General features: G+C 40.6%; 1 protein-coding gene across 7 annotated transcripts in view; it reads left to right on the top strand.

Moving 5' to 3' along the window:
- The window catches only part of map3k22.S (mitogen-activated protein kinase kinase kinase 22 S homeolog), an 82,128-nt gene extending 59,197 nt beyond the window's left edge, over window positions 1-22,931 (top strand). For 2 of the 7 annotated variants that reach the window (XM_041567336.1, XM_018268986.2), the window contains exons 5-17: window positions 2,866-2,965; window positions 5,656-5,799; window positions 7,823-7,937; window positions 8,203-8,321; window positions 9,515-9,588; window positions 10,513-10,577; window positions 10,984-11,070; window positions 13,765-13,962; window positions 14,879-15,027; window positions 16,198-16,329; window positions 18,029-18,158; window positions 20,526-20,703; window positions 20,801-22,931. In XM_041567336.1, coding sequence (XP_041423270.1) covers window positions 2,866-2,965; window positions 5,656-5,799; window positions 7,823-7,937; window positions 8,203-8,321; window positions 9,515-9,588; window positions 10,513-10,577; window positions 10,984-11,070; window positions 13,765-13,962; window positions 14,879-15,027; window positions 16,198-16,329; window positions 18,029-18,158; window positions 20,526-20,703; window positions 20,801-21,029 — 1,720 coding nt within the window. In that variant the 3' untranslated portion in view covers window positions 21,030-22,931. Of the gene's footprint in view, window positions 1-1,959; window positions 2,157-2,865; window positions 2,966-5,655; window positions 5,800-7,822; window positions 7,938-8,202; window positions 8,322-9,514; window positions 9,589-10,512; window positions 10,578-10,983; window positions 11,071-13,764; window positions 13,963-14,878; window positions 15,028-16,197; window positions 16,330-18,028; window positions 18,159-20,525; window positions 20,704-20,800 lie in introns of those variants that run through there. The other 5 variants (XM_041567337.1, XM_018268987.2, XM_018268992.2 and 2 more) reach the window with 4 other exon arrangements.
- The last annotated feature ends 227 nt before the right edge of the window (window positions 22,932-23,158 follow it).

The following is a 23,158-nucleotide window of genomic DNA, read 5'->3' as shown; positions in this document are numbered from 1 at the left end:
CTGATAAGGAAGAGAAGACAAGGAACACTGTAAACATAGACACATGGGGGCAAATTCACTAAAGGACGAAGCGCCTAACGCTAGCTTAATTCGATAGCGTAGCGCATTTTCGTTTATTCACTGATTCACTAACGGACGCTGGCGTAAATTCGCTAGTGTTACTTCGCACCCTTACACCTGGCGAATTTGCGCAACGGACGTAACTATGCAAATTCACTGACGCGCAAATTTTTCTGAACGCTACCTTTTACGCCAGACTTCCTTCACCACCTCAGACCAGGCGAAGCGCAATAGAGTAGATAGGGATTGCTTCAAAAAAAGTTAAAAATTTTTCTAAGTCCCAAAAAACACTGGCGTTTTTTCTTTTTTATGGGCTGAAAAAGATCGAAACATTTTTTGGGGCTCCCCTCCTTCCCCCCTACATTTCCTGACTCATGGCAACTTAACTATACAGTGGGCACATGTGTAGGGCAAAATAAAAGTTTTATTTGCAGTTTTGAAGGTTTCCCAGGCTTGTGTAGTGCTGCTACATATTCCTCCATTGTAACTTCAATTTGTCGCCATATGCAAATTAAGCATCGCTAGCGTAACTTCGCTTTGCTTGACGAATTAACGGTAGCGCAACTTCACAACCTTACGCTTCCCCTGAGCGCAACTTCGGATTTTAGTGAATTTTCGTAGCGCTGGCGAAAATACGCCTGGCGAAGTGCGGCAAAGCGGACGCTGGTGCAACTACGAATCTTAGTGAATTTGCCCCATGATCCTTTGCAAAAATGGAATATAATCCACAGAGGATTCCAGGCAATCGGTTACACACAGACAACCACAGCAGAAACAAAAAACCATTAACAATAGCTGCTGGTACCAGTATGACTCACTGGGCAGTTTCTAAGCATAGGAAACATATCCCATTCACTAATTCTAAAATTAGAAAGTGCCTGTGGTCCAGATAAAGGTCCAAGTATCACCAGGTGTTATATCTTATAAATAGACTATTTGTAGGTTGTTTGGATCGGCTGCTCTAGACATAATAATTCTTCTTGGGAAAGATGGAATGAGATGCAAAGGACCTGGGCCTGGGATAAGGGAACTGTGAGTCATTAAGAGAAATACTGAATATAGAAAGGTTTCTGTGCCAGGGTCAAATGTTTCCACAGCTCTGAGCTTCAAAGAAACTATTCAGGGATTCCACTCAACGTGGAGCATTAGAATTGGTGTGAGTTTCTCTCCTGAGATCAAAGAAATGTCTATTAGTGTTTTTTTAATTGGATACAGGTTGGTCTAGTATTGTAATTATTCTAATGCTCTGATTGGATACAGGTTGGTCTAGTATTGTAATTATTCTAATGCTCTGATTGGATACAGGTTGGTCTAGTATTGTAATTATTCTAATGCTCTGATTGGATACAGGTTGATCCAGCCCTGTGATCATTCTAATGCTCTGATTGGATACAGGTTGGTCTAGCCCTGTGATCATTCTAATGCTCTGATTGGATACAGGTTGGTCTAGCCCTGTGATTATTCTAATGCTCTGATTGGATACAGGTTGGTCTAGCCCTGTGATTATTCTAATGCTCTGATTGGATACAGGTTGGTCTAGCCCTGTGATCATTCTAATGCTCTGATTGGATACAGGTGGGTCTAGCCCTGTGATCATTCCAATGCTCTGATTGGATACAGGTTGGTTGAGCCCTGTGATGAGTCTAATGCTCTGATTGGATACAGGTTGGTCTAGCACTGTGATCATTTTAATGATCTGATTGGATACAGGTTGGTCTAGCCCTGTGATCATTCTAATGCTCTGATTGGATTCAAGTTGGTCTAGCCCTGTGATCATTCTAATGCTCTGATTGGATACAGGGTGGTCTAGCCCTGTGATCATTCTAATGTTCTGATTGGATACAGTTGGGTCTAGCCCTGGGATCATTCTAATGCTCTGATTGGATACAGGGTGGTCTAGCCCTGTGATTATTCTAATGATCTGATTGGATACAGGGTGGTATAGCAGTATGATGATTTTAATTCTCTGGTTAGCCACAGGATCTGGTTCTAACCCTGCCCTCCATTTTGTTCATGTTTGTGTTGCTCCCCAACTGTTTTTTATAACTGAATGTGGCTCATGGGTAAAAAAAGGTTGAGAACCCCTGACTAAGAGGGTAAAAAAATTATTTAATTTGGGATCTGTCTCCATTGGAAATCCAGTGCTTGTTGTAGTGCGCCGTTGCCATAGACACTCACTATTTTATTTTAAATCCTACTCCTGAGTTGGCCCCCCATACGCACATTATGCGAGAAAAACTTCACAGAACGCCAGAATGCAAAAAACCATAGCAGATTGCGTTCTTTTTTTTGCACTTTGCACCCTTGCCTAGGACTCAGAGACCGACTCCCTATATCTCTTCACTGCACCTGACTCAGACTCTGCAGAACTACAACAACGTGCTGGACAGTGATGGGGTTTGTAGTTCAGTTGCACAGGCAGTGGTTTCTGATCGTTAGAAGAAGGAGAGAAGATGAAGAATATAATGGAACATTTAAGCAAAGTGATGATAAGTTTCCCAGGAATGGCCATGCTGTTATATTACACTGATCTGTGTTTATTATAAATTACATAGTGATCCCCTCTGTGTTGACATTGCCAGTGAAACTCGCATTGGCTCTCATGTTTTATTGGTACCAATCTAATATACAAGCTCGTTATTTATAAGCCTTCCTTTGTAAAGACCTCACACATCTGAATGCTGAGATCCTTGTCGGCTGTCAGAGAAGCATGAGAGAGAGACCCCTTTATTACTGTGAAGTTGACATATTCTTTAATTTCACTATAGAATATACACTGTCCCCCCTCCTTTTTTTTGAATACAGGATTATTGAGTTCCGCAGGCCAATCAAATTGAAGGATGTTCAGCAAAAAATCACAGATGCCTTTGGACAAACGATGGATTTACATTATGCAAACAATGAGGTAATAAATGCCGGCCAATCACATTTCTGCAAACAAATGAAGGCAATGAAATTCTGTAGTTATCATGGACTTATGTGGAAAATACACTAAGCAATGCAGGAATGTTGTATTTTCCAGAATGCTCAGGACCTGGGGTTTTTCGGATAAGAAGATCTTTCTGTAATTTGGATACTCCATACTATGGGGTTATTTATTTAAGTCCGTCAAAAACCTGAAAATTTTGATTTTTTTTTTTACTATAAAATCTGAATTTTTAGTGGGAAAAAAACTTGCATTTTTTTAGATTTATTATCCAAAAATTCGGCATCTCAGAACTGCTGATGTTGTATATAAGTCAATAGGAGAGATCCCTAACCTATTTGGAAGTTTCTGTGGTCTGCGCTGGAATTAGCCCAAAATTTTGAAAAACATACAATTAGAGTTTTTCCCAGATTTGAATAAATCAAGACTTTTTTTAATTACTTACGGTCAAATTGTGGATTCTAATTAGGTCGTTTTTTTTTTTTTTTTAAATGAATTATCAGAAAAATTCAGATTTTGATAAATAAACCCCTTAATGTCTATTAAAAAAATATTATGAAATTAAATCCAATAGGCTGGGTTTGCCTCCAATAAGGATTAATTATATCTTAGATGGGATCAAGTACAAGCTACTGTTGTATTATGATAGAGAAAAAGGAAATCATTTTTTTACAATTTGGAATTATTTTATTAAAGGGGTGGTTCACCTAGTTTGTTATAGAAGGGCCAATTCTACACAATTTTTAATTGGTCTCCATTGTTTTTGAATGATTTGCCTTGTTCTTCTGACTATTTCCAGCTTTGAAATGGGGGTCACTGACCCCATCTAAAAAAAAACAACAAATGCTTTGTAAGGCTACAAATGTATTGTTATTGCTACATTTTATTAATCATCTTTCAGCTTGTTGGATAGTGAATTTCCGGATAATGGATCCCATACCTGTAGTTTTGTTTTTCACTTTTCACCTTGATTCTTCAGGAGGGTTAAAAAGCAATTAATCTGGGTGCCAGGGGCAGCCCCGCAGTTTGTTCATTCAGCAGTTATACCATGAATTCCTTAGCGTTGCTTCATATCTAGACTTTCAGCTGACACTCCTTTCCAGAACCATGAACAGAAGTCGGTTATGGTGTCATCATAATCTGAGATTCAGACAGAACTGAAGGCGAGCTGAATACATCTGCATTTATACACTATCCCACATGCTGCACTCACTCTCACACAACAGAAACAAACATAGAACAAACAATGGAAACATTTGGGAATGTGAATGTGATTTTGAAAGAAGTAGAATAGATGGAGAAAAGTGTTCCCTATATATTCACTATATATTGATACATGGCTGCAGTCAGTGGGCATTCCACGTGTATCTTTTGCTGATACCTCAGAGAGGGATTATAAATGCTGGAAGTGGTGTAGACGCCCCATATGTCAAGAAATGTCATTAAATGTCACTACAGTCACTGAAATCATTTGTTTCTGTCTTTGCCACTTTTGTATTCGGCCTTCTCCATGCATAGTCATTCCAAGACTAAGGAGGCTATTTATTAATGTCCGAATAACAAAAACTCAAAAAATCTAGTTTTTTTTACTATAAAATCTGAATTTTTAGTGGAAAAAAAACCTCGAATTTTTAAAGATTTATTATACCCTGAAGATGGAAAAAGTAGAAATCTGTGGCCCTGGTCTCAGCCCTTATTAGAAGGAATAAGAGAGTCAGAACAACAAATGGAGACTGGGGCCCATGGAGATACTTTACAATCAAGACTAAACATTATCTCAAGTCAGGAAAGTTTTATTTTTCATTATGTCCCCATTTGGAAACAGTTGTGTGCTCACACAGCGCCCTCTGCTGGTCTGGGGATATTTACAGGTATACAGAGCATGAAAAAACTAGTAAAAATGATGTCAAAATATTGATCTTCAAGTCAAATTTATGGGGCCTTGTATATATATTTTACAATGGCTTTGTGGCAAGTATAAAAGTTCCATGCAGCTTGCTTTGTTTTCTTCCCACCAATAATATAGTGACCATACCTCCCAATTGTCCCATTTTTTGCAGGACAGTCCCAATTTTGATAGCTCAGCCTGCAGTCCCGGATTGTTACTGAAATGTCCCGACTTTCTTTTTTGATCTCCTGCACGGAACAGCCAGAAAAAGATACAAAGTTTCTTAAACTTAATTGGCTTTTGGCAGATAGCCTAGAATACAGGTGACAGGTGCACTTAGATACATTTGTAACAATTTAAGATAAGCAAATTAACAATTGTAACAATTTAAGATAAGCAGGTCTCTTGGGGAAACTGTGACTTGCAGCTTAAAGGGCAATTCACCTTCATTAGCAAAACTGTAATAACATAAAAACCACAGAAATGTGTTCAAACGTTCATAACCTGCCACATTTTGTAAATGAATATAATAAGGGGGATGTGGTCAAAAAATGTTGCTGTGCTAAGTATGGCAAATCTTTTTGTCCCTCTTTCTATTTCCAAAATGTTGGGAGGTATGACAGACCTAAAGGAATTCACAGGTATAGAGGCTATAGTGCCCCCCATTAATTTCCCCACAATCTCTATGGACAAGGCTCAGCAGCAACACCCCTCTTTGAAACTAGTGAGCCCCGAAAGTCAGGTCAAGCTGATCATCTTTTTCTTTTTTTTTAATCTCCAGCTCCTGATCCCTCTGATGTGCCAGGAGGACATGGATAGAGCTTTGGAATACTTGGACACCTGCCCGGCTCTGAAGAGCTTGAGGATACTTGTAAAATCACCAAAGAAAATGATAGTAAGCAGAACTCCTGAGAGAGCAATGAGGGTAATTACTAGCCCTGTCATTATAAACATGCTTTGCTGTTTTTCAGGTGGGGCTTACTTTAGTCTATTACCTACTAAACAAACTCTCCCAGATGCATCAGTCCAGGGTTCTTCCAGCGAGCACCACGGAGCAATCGGCTTCTTCTTTCTTCTCGCGGGTGCACATGAGCAGTAGTGCGAAAAGCTGAACATTAAAGGAGACATATAGGATAAATGATAAAAACCCTAATTTTGTAGGCAATTGTGAGTAATATATGGTGTTGCTTTTACATAGTGCTAAAAATTATTATCTTTAAAAATAGCCCCTATATTGGAGCTCCCTATAGATGTTCTCTGGTCCCTGTTTCAAATGAAGGGTGGGCGTGTCCTAACAGTCCCTTCCAGAAGCACAGTAGGAGGGGGACAGCCAATCACAGCCCTGCAGTCACACTGCAGGCTTCAGTTCCCTATCAGGTCCTGCTAGCTGCTGATTGGTTCCTGTCCTACAGTGCCGTGAGCTGAGTGCACAGCCTGGGAATTCAGGGAGCAGGAAGTGGAAGAGAAGGGAGGGATTATTAGGGTTTTTGCAGTAATATTCAATAAATCAGCCTGAAACACTATTTTTTTCATTTATTCTAAATGCTAAATCTAAATTAGTATAATGCACTGGTACATTCTTATTTATTACACAAAATGTCTCCTTTAATGAAGAAGTCGACTATTTCGTTGTACTGCTCATTCGTCTTCCCCTGGGAAATAGAAAGTTAGAACAAGTCGGAAGACGGTCGCTCAGTGGTGTTCCCTGGAAGAACCCCCGGACCGGTGCAGTTTTCTCCTGCAAGGAGCACCGGCCAGGGGTTTCAGGTATATATATATATATATATATATATATATATATATATATATATATATATATATATATATATATATATATGTACAGGTATGTGATCCTTTACCCGGAAACCCGTTAACCAGAAAGCTCCGAATTGCGGAATGACCATCTCCCATAGACTCAATTTTATCCAAATAACCCACATTTTTTTACATGATTTTCTAGTGGACTTAAGGCAGGGGTCCCCAACCTTTTTAACCTGTGAGCCACATTCAAATGTAAAACAAGTTGGGGAGCAACACAAGCATGAAAAAGTCCCCTGGGGTGCCAAATAAGTGCTGTGGTTGGCTATTTGGTAGCCCCTATGTGGACTGGCAGCCTACAAGAGGCTCTCCCTGGCACTATACTTAATTTTTATGCAATTAAAATTAGCTTTCAAGCTTAAAATTCAAAAATAAGCACCTGCTTTGAGGACACCGAGAGCAACATCCAAGGGGTTGGAGAGCAACATGTTGCTCACAAGCTACTGGTTTGGGATCACTGACTTAAGGTATGAAGATTCAAATTACAGAAAGATCCTTTATCAGGAAACCCCCAGGTCCCGAGCATTCTGGGTAACAGGTCCCATACCTGTATATATAATCACTTGGCGTGACTTTCCTTCTCCTTTAATAGAGATGAAAGGAGACAATAGGGATCATTTCCACTAAATCATACCCCTTAGTGCTTATTAGACTTGTGCCCGGGGTCTATCTGCGTTCTGTAACTTGTGCCTAATAAATATTTCACTTGCACCTCCCTAACTTTTCACAGTTTGGAGCACAGAAGCCTGCAAACTTTTTAAAAATAGTGGAGTACCGGCACAAGCAGAATCAAAATAGGCTCTGGCATTTCAGGTACACAGAGGCCCAAACAACCCACATAGAGGCCCAAACAGCCTCCACTAGCCCACTAAATACTGACTTTCTATGGGACCTTATAGCAGCCCCTCTGACATTTGCCAGAACCCACAGATTTCCAGTCCGGGCCTGGGCACAAGCCTCAGCAGACATGGCCGACTACTCCTATTCTTTTTGCACTTGATTAATGGCTCCTAATTCAGTAATGGGAAGGACCAGCCTATTTTCGTTTCAAGTCGACTTCATTTAGTTTTGTTCATTTCATATGGATTTTTCTCTGGTGCTTTTGTTAAATGAACCATTTTTATGCTCAGCAGTATCTGCAGCCCGTGTGCTCGAAGGCCCATGATATGAGAATATCTAAGTCTATGGGAGATATTCTGGGTTCCCTGTACAAAGATGCTGGCAAGGCCCGGAAATATTCAACAGGTAAGTACCCAGATCTCTTTGTTTAATAACTAATGTAGGTGAAGGATTATGGCCATCAGAATCAGACTTGTGGTTGCTGCCCCAGGGCCCCCTGTGCCCCCCTATACCCCACTACAGAGGCTGCTGCCAACTCCCCTTACCCCCTCCCCTGACCTGACCCAGTCCGACCCCGTGTACCACTGCTCACCTGTGTATTTCAGAACCTTTCTGCTCCATACAAGTGTAAAACAATGAATTTTACTGTCTACATTTTTTTAATCACTAGGTTCCTTGCACACAGGCCGCAGTTCCCCCCCGCCCGGAAGTGTTCCTGATGAACAGCAGCAAATCGCACGGCAGGGGTCGTACACTAGTATTAATAGCGAAGGGGAATTCATTCCTGAGGTAAGGCATCTCAGACTGACGCAATGATGGAAATAGCCACCACCATCCCAAAAGGAATCTAGGGGCTCACTCTTGTCACTTATACTTGTGTATGTAACCAGGGGTATTGGAAAGGAACAGTAACACCATAAAAAGTGAAAGTGCACTGGTACAACTGCTGTGTTTGCTTCAGAAACTCTACTATAGTTTATATAAACAAGCTGCTGTGTAGCCATGGGGGCAGCCATTCAAGCACAGGATACAGAGTAGATAACAGATAAGTACTACTATAGTTTATATAAACAAGCTGCTGTGTAGCCATGGGGGCAGCCATTCAAGCACAGGATACACAGTAGATAACAGATAAGTACTACTATAGTTTATATAAACAAGCTGCTGTGTAGCCATGGGGGCAGCCATTCAAGCACAGGATACACAGTAGATAACAGATAAGTACTACTATAGTTTATATAAACAAGCTGCTGTGTAGCCATGGGGGCAGCCATTCAAGCACAGGATAAACAGTAGATAACAGATAAGTACTACTATAGTTTATATAAACAAGCTGCTGTGTAGCCATGGGGGCAGGCATTCAAGCACAGGATACACAGTAGATAACAGATAAGTACTACTATAGTTTATATAAACAAGCTGCTGTGTAGCCATGGGGGCAGCCATTCAAGTACATGACTAATCTCGACGTCAATCCCGACGACAATTCATATTCTTGCCGTCGGGAAGGCAGTTTGGGGAGATTAGTCACCCAAAGAAGAGGAGATTTGTTGCTGGCCGACTAATCTCCCCGAATCTAAGCGTTTGTCTCTGCCCTTATGTGCAAAATAATGTGGATTTAAATACACCTCTACACCTGCACATTGGTAAACAGCACAGGTATTAGTGCAAGCTACTTGTGTGTCTTGTATTAGTGCATCTATGGTGGTCACAATGGAAATAACATATCCAATGCTTTTTGTGTTCTCCAGAACTTGTTTTATTGTGTCTCTGAACTGGAAGTGAAGCATAAAAGAAAAAAAAATGGCTAAAAAATAATAAATATATATCCAGTGTGATGGGTTAGAGGTTACCATCAGCAGATAAACTTTTTGGTGATGATTCTGAATGTCAAAGCCAAATGAAGCTGAGACGTTGCAAAAGCAGCATTTGGGACCCAAAGTGCTACATTTATAATAAGTCTAATGTTCTGTTATCTGCAGGTAATTGACCCTTTCATGAGCCCTAACGAATCCCTCTCTAGCAGCTGCCAGTCACTGGATAGATCCCTGGACAGGTATGTAGAGCTTGGTCACTGCACCATGGCTTTTCTCATGTTCCACCATGTGCTTTTACTCTTATTTAAAAACCGGTTGGATACCCCAAGCTTTTAGACAGGGTTGGAAGCAGCTTACTGATCCCTGATCCTAATGACCTACCTATCTGCCTAAAACATAGACAGAATCATAGAATATCTTTTGGGTTAGCCCACAATTTTACACAGTTAAGAAATATAAAGATTCCCACATACAGGCAGATATTGGCTGCTGACTTGGCCTCATGGACCCATATATGTTTAATGCACAGAATGTTTAGTGTTAAAGGTGAACTAAACCCTAAAAATGCCATATTTTATATAGTGAACTTATTTCACCAGCCTAAAGTTTGAGCTTGTCAATAGCAGCAATGATCCAGGACTTCAGACTTGTCACAGGGGGTCACCATCTTGGAAAGTGTCTGTGACACTCACATGCTCAGTGGGCTCTGATTGGCTGTTGAGAAGCTAAGCTTAGGGCTCGTCACTAATTATCCAGCAGAAAATGAGCTTCCCTGGCTGTAATATAAGCTGATGCTACAGGTTTGCTGATTATTAAATTCTGATGCTAATTGCACTGGTTTCTGTGCTGCCATGTAGTAATTATGTGTATTAATTACTAATCAGCCTTATATTGTGACATTTCTATACTATGTGTACTGTATATTGTGAGTGGGTCCCTAAGCTCAGTAAGTGACGGCAGCACAGAGCATGTGCAGTGAATCAGCAGAAAAGAAGATGGGGAGCTACAGGGGCATCTTTGGAGACACAGATCTTTACTGCTAAAGGGCTGTGGTTGCCTTGGGCTGGTATAGAACCAATAAACATTTTGTGCAGCATTTTGTGACCTGCTTTTTTGTTAAGAGTTAGTTCTCTTTTAACCCATTGTCTGATTTTGCCTTTCAGCCCTGCTTTTTCCACTCCAGTCCCAAGAGGAAAAGGCCAGCTGAATGACAGTTTGGAGTGTTTAGGTAAAAGACTTGATACAGTGCTTCAGATGAACATAAAAGGGAACTGTATACAATCAGGATTGTAGCATCTATGAATGTCTGTCTCAGCATGTCCATAGAGAAGTTACTATTGGAAATAATTCTCATAGTAAGTCTATTTTGTCCTTCAAATGGACACAAAATCACTCTTGTGTATTCAGAACCTCAAGAGATAGTTGTTATTCCTCACAAAAACTGGATTTTGTGACATACAGTATTTGTACAGCTGCAAGGCTTGGGATAGCCATCTCTAGCTCAGCATCTTCAATGAGCCGGCAGCATACAACTCTTGGGTCTTGATTAGGTTCCGGCATGAAAGAGAAGCTCACTTTTGAAGCTGATGTAAGCAGGTCTTCATTATATTGACTACATCGATGTTATTTTCTAGAGTTTGAAATTCCGTTCTACGAGAGGTTTGGAAAAGGAGGAACCTTTCCCCGGCAATATCACTTTTCCCGAAAAGACTACAACGATGGTGAGATGTTGCAGAGGCTGTTGGTTGAGGCACTTGAGCATGTGGTTCTCTTGACTGAACACTTTTTTCAACTTTTTTTAGATTGTTTCCCAGAAATAAAGACTTTTTTCAATTACTTTCCATTATTTATTTTTTACTGTTTTTCCAAAATCCAAGTTTAAAGTTGAATGTTCGTGTCTCTGGTGTTTGAGTCTGGCAGCTCAGTAATTCAAGGGGCAGATTCTGAACTGTTACAATTTTGCAACATTTAGGGGCAGATTTATCAAGGGTCAAATTTCGAAGTAGAAAAAGCTTAAAAATTCAAATGGAATACTTTGACCTCGAATATCGAAGTTGAAGTTTTTTACATCGAATTTCGCCATTTGCAGTCGAAGTAAAATCGTTCGATCGAACGATGAAATCCTTTGAATCGAACGATTTGAAGGATTTCGTCCATCGATCAAACGATTTTTCTTCGACTTAAAAAAACGTAGAAAAATGCTCTAGAAGGTCCCCATAGGCTAACATAGCACTTCGGCAGGTTTAATTTGGCGAAGTATTGAAGTTGAAGTTTTTTAAAGAGACAGTACTTCGATTATTGAATGGTCGAATAGTCCAAGTATTTTTACTTCGAATTGAAGTCGAAGTCATAGCAGCCTATTCGATGGTCGAAGTATCCCAAAAATTACTTTTTTTTTACTTCGAAAATTTCCTCGAATTCACTTCGACCCTTGATAAATCTGCCCCTACGTTGATCCATTTCTCAGCAGCATCTCTGGAGTATTAGCAACTATTGTATCAAGTCTAACAGCTGCCTGTAATGAAACCCAGAGATTCTGCTCAGCAGGGACAAAGATAAGAAATGTATCAACTAAATGTATCAATATAGAACAGTTTACAGGGTCGGCGACCCCCCCTCCCAGGGCTGCTTTAGAAGGTGATAAATTACACTTTACACCTCAATATTAGAAAAACGGTCACACATAGAAAATAGAAAGTCATTGGAAAAAGTCATTATTTCTGGTGATCTATCTGAAAAAAACTATTTGTTTGAAGGTGAACCATCCCTTTAATAAACTTTCCCATCAATGCAATAGTGCATCATGAACATGGACATCAGCTGGGTGTTGGCCACAATAACCTACAGTTGAGTTGTTCTGCCCTCTCACAGAATCTCTTGGGCATGGAGTGCTGATTTTCAGGGGTCAGGAAAAATAAAGCAACAGTTGTGTGAAATTGGCTGGCTTTTATTAGGAACAAAATCAACGCTTCTGCTCTCTTGCTTCACATAAGAATTAGCAGTCCCAGTTCAACACCCACATTGGTGTACACAGTAACACAAATTTCTAGCACTTAAAGGGCATGTAAAGGTAAAAAAACAAAATCCCATTTTTACTTTCTTTATTGAAAAAGAAACCTTTCTCCAATATACTTTAATTAAAAAATGTGTACTGTTTTTATAAGAAACCTGACTGAATGCAGTGAAATTCTCCCTTCATTTACTGCTGTGGATAGGAATTGTCAGACGGTCCCTAACTGCTCTGCAGGGAAACAATCATACTTATGGACAGCAGGGGGAGCCCCAGTCTTACTTCCCAGCCATGCAGAACTCAAGCAGCTTTGTTTGTTTCCCTGTATAGCAGTCGGCGACTGTGTAGAGATTTGTATTGGATTTTATTTTGGCTTTAAGTCCCCTTTACTGTTTCCAACTCCAGCTGCAGGGACAAAGATCATGGAGCCAGATTTAAACAGATAGACTGGGATTCGATTTGGAGGATTATTTGGCTGCAGCTACTGGTTCTGCAGAGTTGGAGAAAGTTTGAATTAAACAATACAAAAACTATAAAATCCACATTAGATTACATGACAACACAGGACCCAGTGCAGTCTGTATATTCTGATTATTAATCAGTCTTGTTGTATCGGCTTCTGGTAGATATTATTTGACTTGTGCTGTTTTGATCATTTATGATGATCCCTAAGCAGCCCAGACCACACTGAGCATGTGCACAGTCTTGGTCTTGCAAAGATGTATAACAAAGTTACAAGATGGTGACCCCCTGTGGCCAACTTTGAAAGCATAAATCATTTCTTTAATTAGGCTTGTGGTGCAGTATGTCATGTTTATGTTTAGTATACAAAAAACTGCATTTATAGCATTATTCTATTTTAGACTTTACTTGCCCTTTAAAGCCTTGGATGTACACAAGTCCCAGAATCCTCAGTTAGACTCACGCAGTCTCTTGGGAGGGTTTTCCTCTTCCTCTCTCCACTCCTTTGGAGCTTTCTCCAACACTTCTCCAAGCTCATAAGGGAAACACAGTCTCTTTCCCAGCTACACACACACCTTCCTGAACATGGAGGTGTCTATTCGGAGCACTGAGGTGCAGTCCCACTTTTTAACTACCTCTAGCTGGGCAGCTGCAAACACTCAATGGAGCAAGGAATGGAAGGCCCACCCTGCTTTCCTCCATTCACTCCAGGGACCCATTATCCAGCTTTTCCTGAGCCACAACACAAATACAGCCACAATTGCTGCAACACTACACATATTTCCCTGGAGTTCTCTATTCACCAGTCTAATACTTGTGCAATATACACATAATTGTGGTCATTTTAAACACATCTCTTCCAATATGTGGAGTCATGTATGAGCAAGGCAAGAGTAGGGAGCAGCTACTGTATTTTAATGCATTTCCTTGTGGTATCGTTCAGGTCGGAGAACCTTCCCTAGAAGTTACATCCCACAAGAGAACATTTTCCCACTCGGCACCAACCACAGAACAAGAAGTGTGAACGGGGAGAGCGGGTTAGTCACTATGTCCTGCGATGAGCAAAGGAAGAAGCGGTGGAATAGCTCGGAACATAACTTACCTTTCTTCAGTTCTACATCCCAGGAACAGAAGAACAAGTGTAAGTGTATCGCTACACTGGGATTCTCCTCTCTATCCCGTGTTTTAAATCTGTACTGAGTGCAAAGAATTCACATTCTTTCCACCTCACCAAGTCAACCATTTACAGTTTGTGGGATGCCATTTGTTTCTGGTCCAGTTTTTGATGTATGCCAAGAACATGCTTTGACTTGCTTATACTGGATTAAAGAGAGCACATACACGGGGGCATTAAAGGAATTGTTGAGTATAAAAATAAAAACGGAGTAAGTAAATAGGCTGTGCAAAATAAAAAATGTTTCTAATATAGTTAGTTAGCCAAAAATGTAATAGAGTGTAGTGAGTGGATGTGTAACATAATAGCCAGAACATTACTTCCTGTTTTTCAGCTCTATTGGTTTCCCCTGATTGGTTACCAGGCAGTAACCAATCATTGACTTGAGGGGCAGCACATAGGTCATAACTGTTGCTTTTCAATCTGAGCTGAATGCTGAGGATCAATTGCAAACTCATTGAACACTTATGTCCCATGTGGGCCCCCTTCAAGTCGCTGAAAAGCAGGAAGTAGTGTTCTGGCTATTATGTTACACCTCCAATCACTCCAGCCTTTATACATTACATTTTTGGCTAACTATATTAGATCCATTTTTTATTTTGCACAGCCTATCTATTTACCTAGTTTTTATTTTTATACTGAATTGTTCCTTTAAAGCTAGGGGTACCCCTTTTCAAACCAAAGGACAGGCAGAGCAATGCTATTATGCTAGGCCTAAAAGCATCTCCAGCTATTGAGTTGGCATTTAGCTTCCACATTCTATATTAATAAATTGCAGCACTAATAATAACACTTCATTTTAGTCATTTTCCTAAGATGACTCAGGCTATGGAAGAGTAGGAGAGGGAGGGTATTGCATCTTTTAAGCAAACTTTCCTTACAGCTCCTCAGGCACCTGAAAACTGGAGACTGGGGAAGCTTCTTGGCAGAGGAGCATTTGGGGAGGTCTATCTCTGCTACGATGTGGACACAGGGAGAGAATTAGCTGTAAAGCAGGTCCCCTTTGACCCAGACAGTCAAGAAACCAGCAAAGTGAGTATGCTGCATGTTCAAATTTTGTACCAAGTACATTGTATTCCTGGGAGCCAGTCGATCAGATCATAATGATTTTGTCCACAGTGTAGTGGATTAGCTGTCATATATTGGTGTTCAAGGGGTTTTGTCTTTGTTTTGTGCACCTCTGTGTTTGTTCAGACTAATCTGTTGTCAAGCACTCTACCTCTAATCTTGGCTGGTGAAGAACAAGATGATGATCTGTGACTCTAGAGGGCAGATTTACTAAGGTTCAAATGTCAACTTCTAATTTTTTATTTTTTTGGTCAAAACTCACAAATTCGAATTTAAAGCCACCAACTCAAATTTGAATTTGAGAGATTGAGATTGAGAGATTTATCCTGGAAACAGTTCTAGTTGATCTCTTCTCCACCTAAAACTTGCCGAGTTCATGTAGAAGTCAATGGCAGAGGTCCCTTAAACTATTTGAAGATGTTAATAGTAGTGAGAAACCAAGTTTCATTCGAAAATGACTCCGATGAGAGAAAAAAAATGTTGCACTTCAAAAAAGGTTGACGCACACAAGTCAAGTTTTTTTTTATTTTCGGAGGAAAACTCGATTCAAATTCAGTTCGAATTTTCTAGCCAGGACTATTCGATCGAATTTTAGACGTTTGAATTTTTTCATCAATAACATACCATTTGAATTGTGAATAAAATCTAATTTATCACAATTTAAAGCAATTCACATTACTCTAAAATGCACCTTTGATAAATAACCCCCAAGAATCCTCACATTAAACGTACATAGAGGGTACTAGAAAAATCACTCTGATTCTATTTGAAATTTGTTGGGATGCACCGAATCCACTATTTTGGATTTGGCCGAATCACCGAATCCATCTTGGAAGATTCGGCCGAATACCGAACCGAATACATATGCAAATTAGGGGTGGGAAAGGAAAAAGTGGAAAAGAATTGGTTTGCTTCCTTGTTTTATAACAAACTCGCGTGAAATCCCGCCCTCCCCACAATTTGCATATGCAAATTAGGATTCAGATTCGGTTCGGCCAGGCAGAAGGATTCGGCCAAATCCTGCTGAAAAAGGCAGAATCTTGGCCGATTCCCGAATCGAATCCTGGAGTCGGTGCATCCCTAGAAATTGTTTTTTTTTAATTCATACAATGTTAAACCTGATTCTGCCTACAGGAGGTGAACGCGTTGGAATGTGAGATTCAGCTGCTAAAACTTCACCGGCATGAAAGGATAGTTCAGTATTATGGCTGCCTGCGGGATCCAACGGAGAAAAAACTGTCCATCTTTGTGGAATATATGCCAGGGGTTAGTAGGAAATGTTGAATGCCTGTACAGACTACTGGGGGTATTGTGCTCGTTAAAGGGGTTGTTTACCGTTAAAGGAGAAGGAAAGGCATATTTAATTGGGGGTGCCAAAAGTTAGGCACCCAAAAGAAAGAAGAAGCCGGTTGCTCCATGGTGCTCACTTGAGGAACCCTGTGCAGTTTTCTGCTGATAGGAGCACCGGCCCCAGGTGTCTGGTAATTCAATACAATCACTTGGGGGTGCCTAACCTTTCGCACCCCCAAGTAGAGAGCCCCTTTCCTTCTCCTTTGTTCCCCTTTAAATTAACTGCTAGTATGATGTAGAGAGTGATTTTCTGAGACAATTTGCAATTGGGTTTCATTTTTTATTATTTGTGGTTTTTGAGTTATTTAGCTTTTTTTATTCAGCAGCTCTTCAGTTTGTAATTTCAGCCATCTGGTTGCTGGATTATTAAGACTATTCTAAGCACTTTTGCAATGTACATTCATTTTTTATATTTTTTTTAATTCCAAGATATTAAAGGATACATGTACTATTAATATGAATGAATTTTGTTACAACAGCGCCACCTGCTGGTCATTTTCTGACCAGTCTGACCACCAAGTAGTCAAGGAAGTTGTCAGGAGAAAGAAAGAGGCTGCTCTGATGTTCTTCTGCTTAGGAAAGATTTGAGAAAGGTTTCTATTTTTTTTCCTAAGCAGAAGAACATCAGATCAGCCTCTCTCTTTCTCCTGACAACTTCTTCCTTGACTACTTGCTGGTCAGAATAGTCAGAAAATGATCAGCAGGTGGCGCTGTTGTAACAAAATTCATTCATATTAACAGTACATGTATCCCTTAATATCTTGGAATTAAAAAATAAACAATTGTACATTGCAAAAGTGTTTCGAATAGCCCCCTCTTCAATTTTACATTCACTTATTTTTAATATTTACATATCTTTTAAGTATGTAAGTGTGAGTCAGCTGCTGAATGATGAAACATTGCAGTTTTGTTTTCTATACTAAGTGCGGATCATGCTGCATTATGGATACTGAGTTACTTTATGAAGGAGTCTGCCTTAGTATAAATCTCTGTCAAACAGATTCATGGGAAATATACTTTCTTATAAGCAGGCTTTCTCTTCAGTGTATCTTCCAGGTAAAATACTGATTATGACAGATTCTAAACAATGGCAGCATTGGCTGCTGACATTTCAAAGAAATGCTGTTGGAACTAGGGATGCACCGAATCCATTTGGGATTCGGCCGAATCCTTGGTGAAAGATTCGGCCGAATACCAAACCAAATCCTAATTTGCATATGCAAATTAGGGGCAGGAAAGGAAAAAGTGGAAAAATTCTTCTTTTGTGGTTGAAAAGTCACATGATTTCCCTACCTGCCCCTAATTTACATATGCAAATTAGGATTTGGCTTCTGTTTGGCCAGGCACAAGGATTCGGCTGAATCCTGCTGAAAAAAGACGAATCTCGAACCAAATCCTGGATTCGGTGCATCCCTAGTCGGAACAGATCACTGTCCAGCAAATGGGGATCCCCCACCACCTCCTGCAGATCTGTAGGCCAAATAAAGGCAAAACTGTCATCTGAATCTCTACACAACCGAGCGTGTGAACGATGCATGCACAAGATATAACAATATATACAGTATACGTACTGCGCAAGCTGTGAATTAGACATATTTTCCCTATTCCCATTTAGGGTTCTATTAAAGACCAATTGAAAGCCTACGGCGCACTGACGGAAAATGTCACCCGGCGGTACACGAGACAGATACTGCAGGGCGTGTCCTACTTGCACGGCAATATGATTGTACATAGAGACATTAAAGGTGGGTGTCAGACATTCTCCAGTTTCAATTTTCCCTTCCTTTCAAATAACTCTGACCTCTGTCTCCTTAAAGGGGTTGTTCACTAATTAACTGTTAGTATGATGTAGAGAGTGATTTTTTGAGACAATTTGCAATTGGTTTTCATTTTCTATTATTTGTGGTTTCTGCGTTATTTAGCTTTTTATTCAGCAGCTCTCCAGTTTGCAGTTTCAGCAGTCGGGTTGCTAGGGTCCAAATTACCCTAGCAACCATGCATTGATTTGAATAAGAGACTGGAATATGAATAGGAGAGGCCTGAATAGATGAGTAATGAGTAGCATTAACAATAAATATATAGCTTTACAGAGCATTTGTTTTTAGATGGGGTCAGGGACCCCCTACTGTATTTGAAAGCTGGAAAGATTCAGAAGAAGGCAAATAATTCAAAAACAATAACAAATAAACAATGAAGACCAATTGAAAAGTTGCTTAGAACTGGCCATTCTATAACATACTAAAAGTTAATGTGAAGGTGAACAACCCCTTTAATAGAAAGATAAGTAAATCATTTTGTAGCCTCACAGAGCAGTTGTTTGTTTGCTGCTGGCAATGTTGGACTGGGGTTCCGGGGCCCACCGGGTGACCCCCCAAACCCCCTGGTTCCGTGAGGTCCCCAGCCCTAGTCACATCCCCCCTTCCCAGCAGCCCCACTTTTCTTCCTGCAAGATGTGTTTCTGTAAACGCAAACTCTATTTTCCCTTGATGTGGGATCCCTTATCCAGCAACCTGTGATTCTGAAAGCTCTGAATTACAGGAAGGCCGTCTCCCATAGTCTCCATTTTAAGCAAATAATTCTATTTTTTTTTCTCTGTTACAATAAAACAGTACCATGTACTTGATGGTAACGTAAATGCACAAAGTTATATTGGTGGCAACACTATTGGGTTTATTTAATGTTTACATTATTTTTAGCAGACTTATGGTATGGAGATCCAAATTATGGAAAAACCCTTTATCCATATATCCCTGGGTCCCAAGCCTAATAGATCCTATACCTGTATTTGATTATGTTTTCCTTGGTTTGCTAAAGTATAAGCAAAGGGACCACAGAAGCCTGAAAAGACCCTTCAAGATACTTGAAGTGGAGACAAACATATCTGTTTGAAATGCTACCGAATTTTTAATTGAACCCGTTTAGCAATTACTGTCGCTCGCTACTGTTAAACATTTATGGAGTTACTTAAATTTGTCTGAACTTTCTGAAAACGACTCCAACCAAATCTACACTGATTTTTCCCCTTGTTTATCAATATTTTTTCCTGAAAACTTCTTGTTTGAGAAAAAACTTGATAAAATCACGAAAAAATCCAAATACCGCAACTTTTTCAATTTGAAGCCTCAGTACCGCAACTTCTTCGGATTTGACACCCAAATACCGCAACTTTTTTGTAAAACCAGCGCAAATCAGGATATCTTCTGGACATCTGCCGTTGACTTCTACAGAAACTCGGCAGGTCTGAGTTGGAGTACTTTTTTATTTGGACTTTTAACATCGTCAGGGATTAATAAATCCCAAACAGTTTTAGTTTTTTCCCACGAAAGAATGCAGTTTTTCCCCTTTAAAAGGCCAATGAGAAAAAATCGGACTTTAATAAATAACCCCCTAATTGTCATAAATTTAATATGGGGGTATAGAAAGGAATTTCTGAGATTAGAGGGGTTATTTATTAAAGTCTGATTTATATCATTGGCCTTTTAAAGGGGAAAAACACCATTTTATCATAGAAATAAAATAAAGATTTTTGTGATTTATTAAACCCCCGAGGGTATTATAAGTCCAAATAAAAAAGTACTCCAACTCAGACCTGCCGCGTTCCTGTAGAAGTTAATGGGAGTTGTCCAGAAGATATCCTGATCTGTGCTGCGTTTCCGAAATAGTCGGAGTAATCTGGTGTTTGCATTTTTTCACAATTTTATTCAGTGTTTTCTCGCACAAGAAATTTTTGGGAAAATGTATTGATAAATAAGGGGGAAAAAAATCCATGCAGATTTGGTCGTAGTGAGAATTTATTGGATTTTGATAAATAACCCCCTAGGTGTTAATGTGTGATTTTTAGTGTAGTGATTCGACAATAGCAGCTTTGGGCTGTACCAAACAGATAATAAAAAAGAAATGGCAGGAACACATCAGGCTCCGGCAGAGAGGACAGCACGGGAAGTCTGGACTTGTTAGATAAAATATTGGCTTTGTGAGCTGCTTAATTGTGGCTCGTTGCCTGGCTATTTCCGAGATATACTAAATGTCCTCTCAGCATAACAAAGGAAAGAGACTGGATTATCGTCCCTCTCAGATTACACTAGAAAAACCTCCGTGTCTGCTGTGTGCAGGTGCCAACATTCTGAGAGACTCCGCTGGGAACGTCAAACTCGGAGACTTCGGGGCCAGCAAACGTATCCAAACCATCTGCATGTCTGGGACCGGCATTAAGTCTGTAACTGGGACTCCATACTGGATGAGTCCTGAGGTGATCAGCGGAGAGGGATACGGGAGGAAAGCGGATGTGTGGTAAGGACTCTTCCCAGTAGGGATGCTTCCCGCCAAAAATCAAGCCACTGTGAAATAGTAAATGTATTGATAAAATGTTCCTCTTTTACACCCACAGGAGCGTGGCGTGCACGGTGGTGGAGATGCTGACAGAAAAACCTCCTTGGTCAGAGTACGAAGCCATGGCGGCCATCTTTAAAATTGCCACTCAGCCCACCAAGCCCCGCCTCCCGGATAGTATTTCTAACGCCTGCAGGGACTTCATGAAACAAGTATTTGTGGAAGAGAAACGGAGGCCGACGGCGGAAGAACTGTTAAGGCATCTGTTTGTCATCCATAGCCTCTAAGTTCTCTCAATGCCAAAAAAAACAAAACAGAGATGGTGTGAGTGTTTCTATGGAGAACAAAAGGCGTCTTCCTACTGGGGGGTGTTCCTGAGGTAGAGGTAGAGTTTAGCTGGTGGTGAATGTGTAAATCAGCTGCGGAACCACCGAACTGTGTGAAGAGGGAGAGTTCTGGTGGTGAATGTTCCTTGTTTATATGGAATGGATGTGAGTGGATGCCGAGCCACCTGACAGTTTGACTTATAAAGGATGTGCCAGGATGTTTTAACCTACAAGGATCACCTGTCCGAGTTGCTACATGTTCCTGACGGCTGTTCCTATCAGCTGAATCAGACTGCAAGAGGAAAATAGAACAACAATTTTAATATAGGAGTGATGGTGTCTTCCCTTTGCTGCAGCGCACTATGCCACACACTGTTCTACACACTTCCCCCAGCCGACACAAATAACAGTGTTAAACTTACTCACATCTGGGCTGCGGGGCCCACTAGGGCCCGGGCGGCAGTTGACATTGGACCACAGGGCAGTTGACATTGAAATTAACAGAGAAAGAATGTCTTGTTTGGTTACGGTTGCCGGTATCTTTGTCTGATTTGCACTCCAATTAGTTTGGTCATCCGCAAATTATTGAATCATTTGGCTTGAGCCCCAATTATCTTATCATACAGTGATCCATGAAAACCTGTCTGGAAAGGACGGCATCTACACCACCAGTGGCTTACCATGCCCTACCAACCCACAGCTTGATTTCTTCTTACCAGCCTACCGAGCCATCTAGAGTCTCCATGTCCCTGGCAGGTCTGGATGCAGTCGGACCCGTGGTACTTATGTCAGCAAACACAACAATATGATCCTTGTCCAGCAGGATCTTCTAAACTGCCCAATAGACATTTGGCCAAAAATTGGTAAGGCAAGCCGTATACATGGGTCAACAAGCTTCTGACTGAATCTGTAAGGGCCGAATGTGCCGCTTTTATCGGCTCATGTATGGCTACCTTAAGACAGCCCATTGGCGTAACTTTAGAGGAAGCCAACCCCGCAGATACAGTGGGTCCCTGGGAAAAGGGGAGCCTGAAAAGTCTAAATCCTATATAGCCTTCAAGAACCCCTACCCTTCCCTTCCCCAGCCGCTTTCTTACCTGTAGCGGGAAGCAGATCGGGGAGGATAGTGGGCGGACTCTGGTCAGGGGTGGGCGGATTCTGGGTGGAAACAGGGAGAGGGCGGAGACAGGAAGCAGGCAGGAGGATGGGGATCAGGGTGTGCTGGGCCCCTCTGAAGATTTTTTAGCGGGGGGCCCAGCACACTCTATTTATGCCACTGAGACAGCCTGCCACTGGCCTTCCTTATTTATTGTTTGTGGTTTTTTTCTTTAAAGGAAAGGCAAAAATTTCAGTAAAAAAAAAAAACCTAAATAAGCGAGACAAACCTTGCTGTATAATATGACTCTGTGAACATCCTATTTAAAGTTAATTTCTAGGTGAACTGCCACTTTATCTAAGTTTCTGTAGTCTTCTGGATCACTGCACCTTACAATAGGCCCACTATATATATATATATATATCTGTTTATAACAGAACAAGAAATAAAGTGCACTATGTGTTATAGGCCATGTTTTGTACTCACGGTGTATACATTTAAATTTAACTGCACTGACCACTGCTTGCACCTGATTTGTCAAAATGCCCATTTGAAAAATAAGGCACAGGTTGTTCCACTGTTAAATTACACGTATAGGCTCTTGCACTTGCACTGTGTACCGTAAACATCAAAGCAGGTGCAAGTGGCAGTTTGGCACGTAAGATCATTAAAAGGAGAACTAAAGTCTAACTAAAGAAGTAGCTAGAAATGTTGTACATTATGTTTTGTGATTCTGTATTAGCCCAAGGCAACCACAGCCGTTTAGCAGTAAAGATCTGTGTCTCCAAAGATGCCCCAGTAGCTCCCCATCTTCTTTTCTGCTGATTCACTGCACATGCTCTGTGCTGCTGTCACTTACTGAGCTTAGGGAGCCACTCACAATATACAGTAAATATAGAATAGAAATGTCACAATATAAGGCTGATTAGTAATTAATACAGATAATTACTACATGGCAGCACCGAAACCAGTGCAATTAGCATCAGAATTTAAT

This window comes from Xenopus laevis, chromosome 6S (genome assembly GCF_017654675.1).
Source record: "Xenopus laevis strain J_2021 chromosome 6S, Xenopus_laevis_v10.1, whole genome shotgun sequence".
NCBI classification, from domain to species: Eukaryota; Metazoa; Chordata; class Amphibia; order Anura; family Pipidae; genus Xenopus; species Xenopus laevis.
The sequence above is the reverse complement of the archived record's forward strand: the minus strand, read 5'-3'. Positions and strand labels throughout refer to the sequence as shown.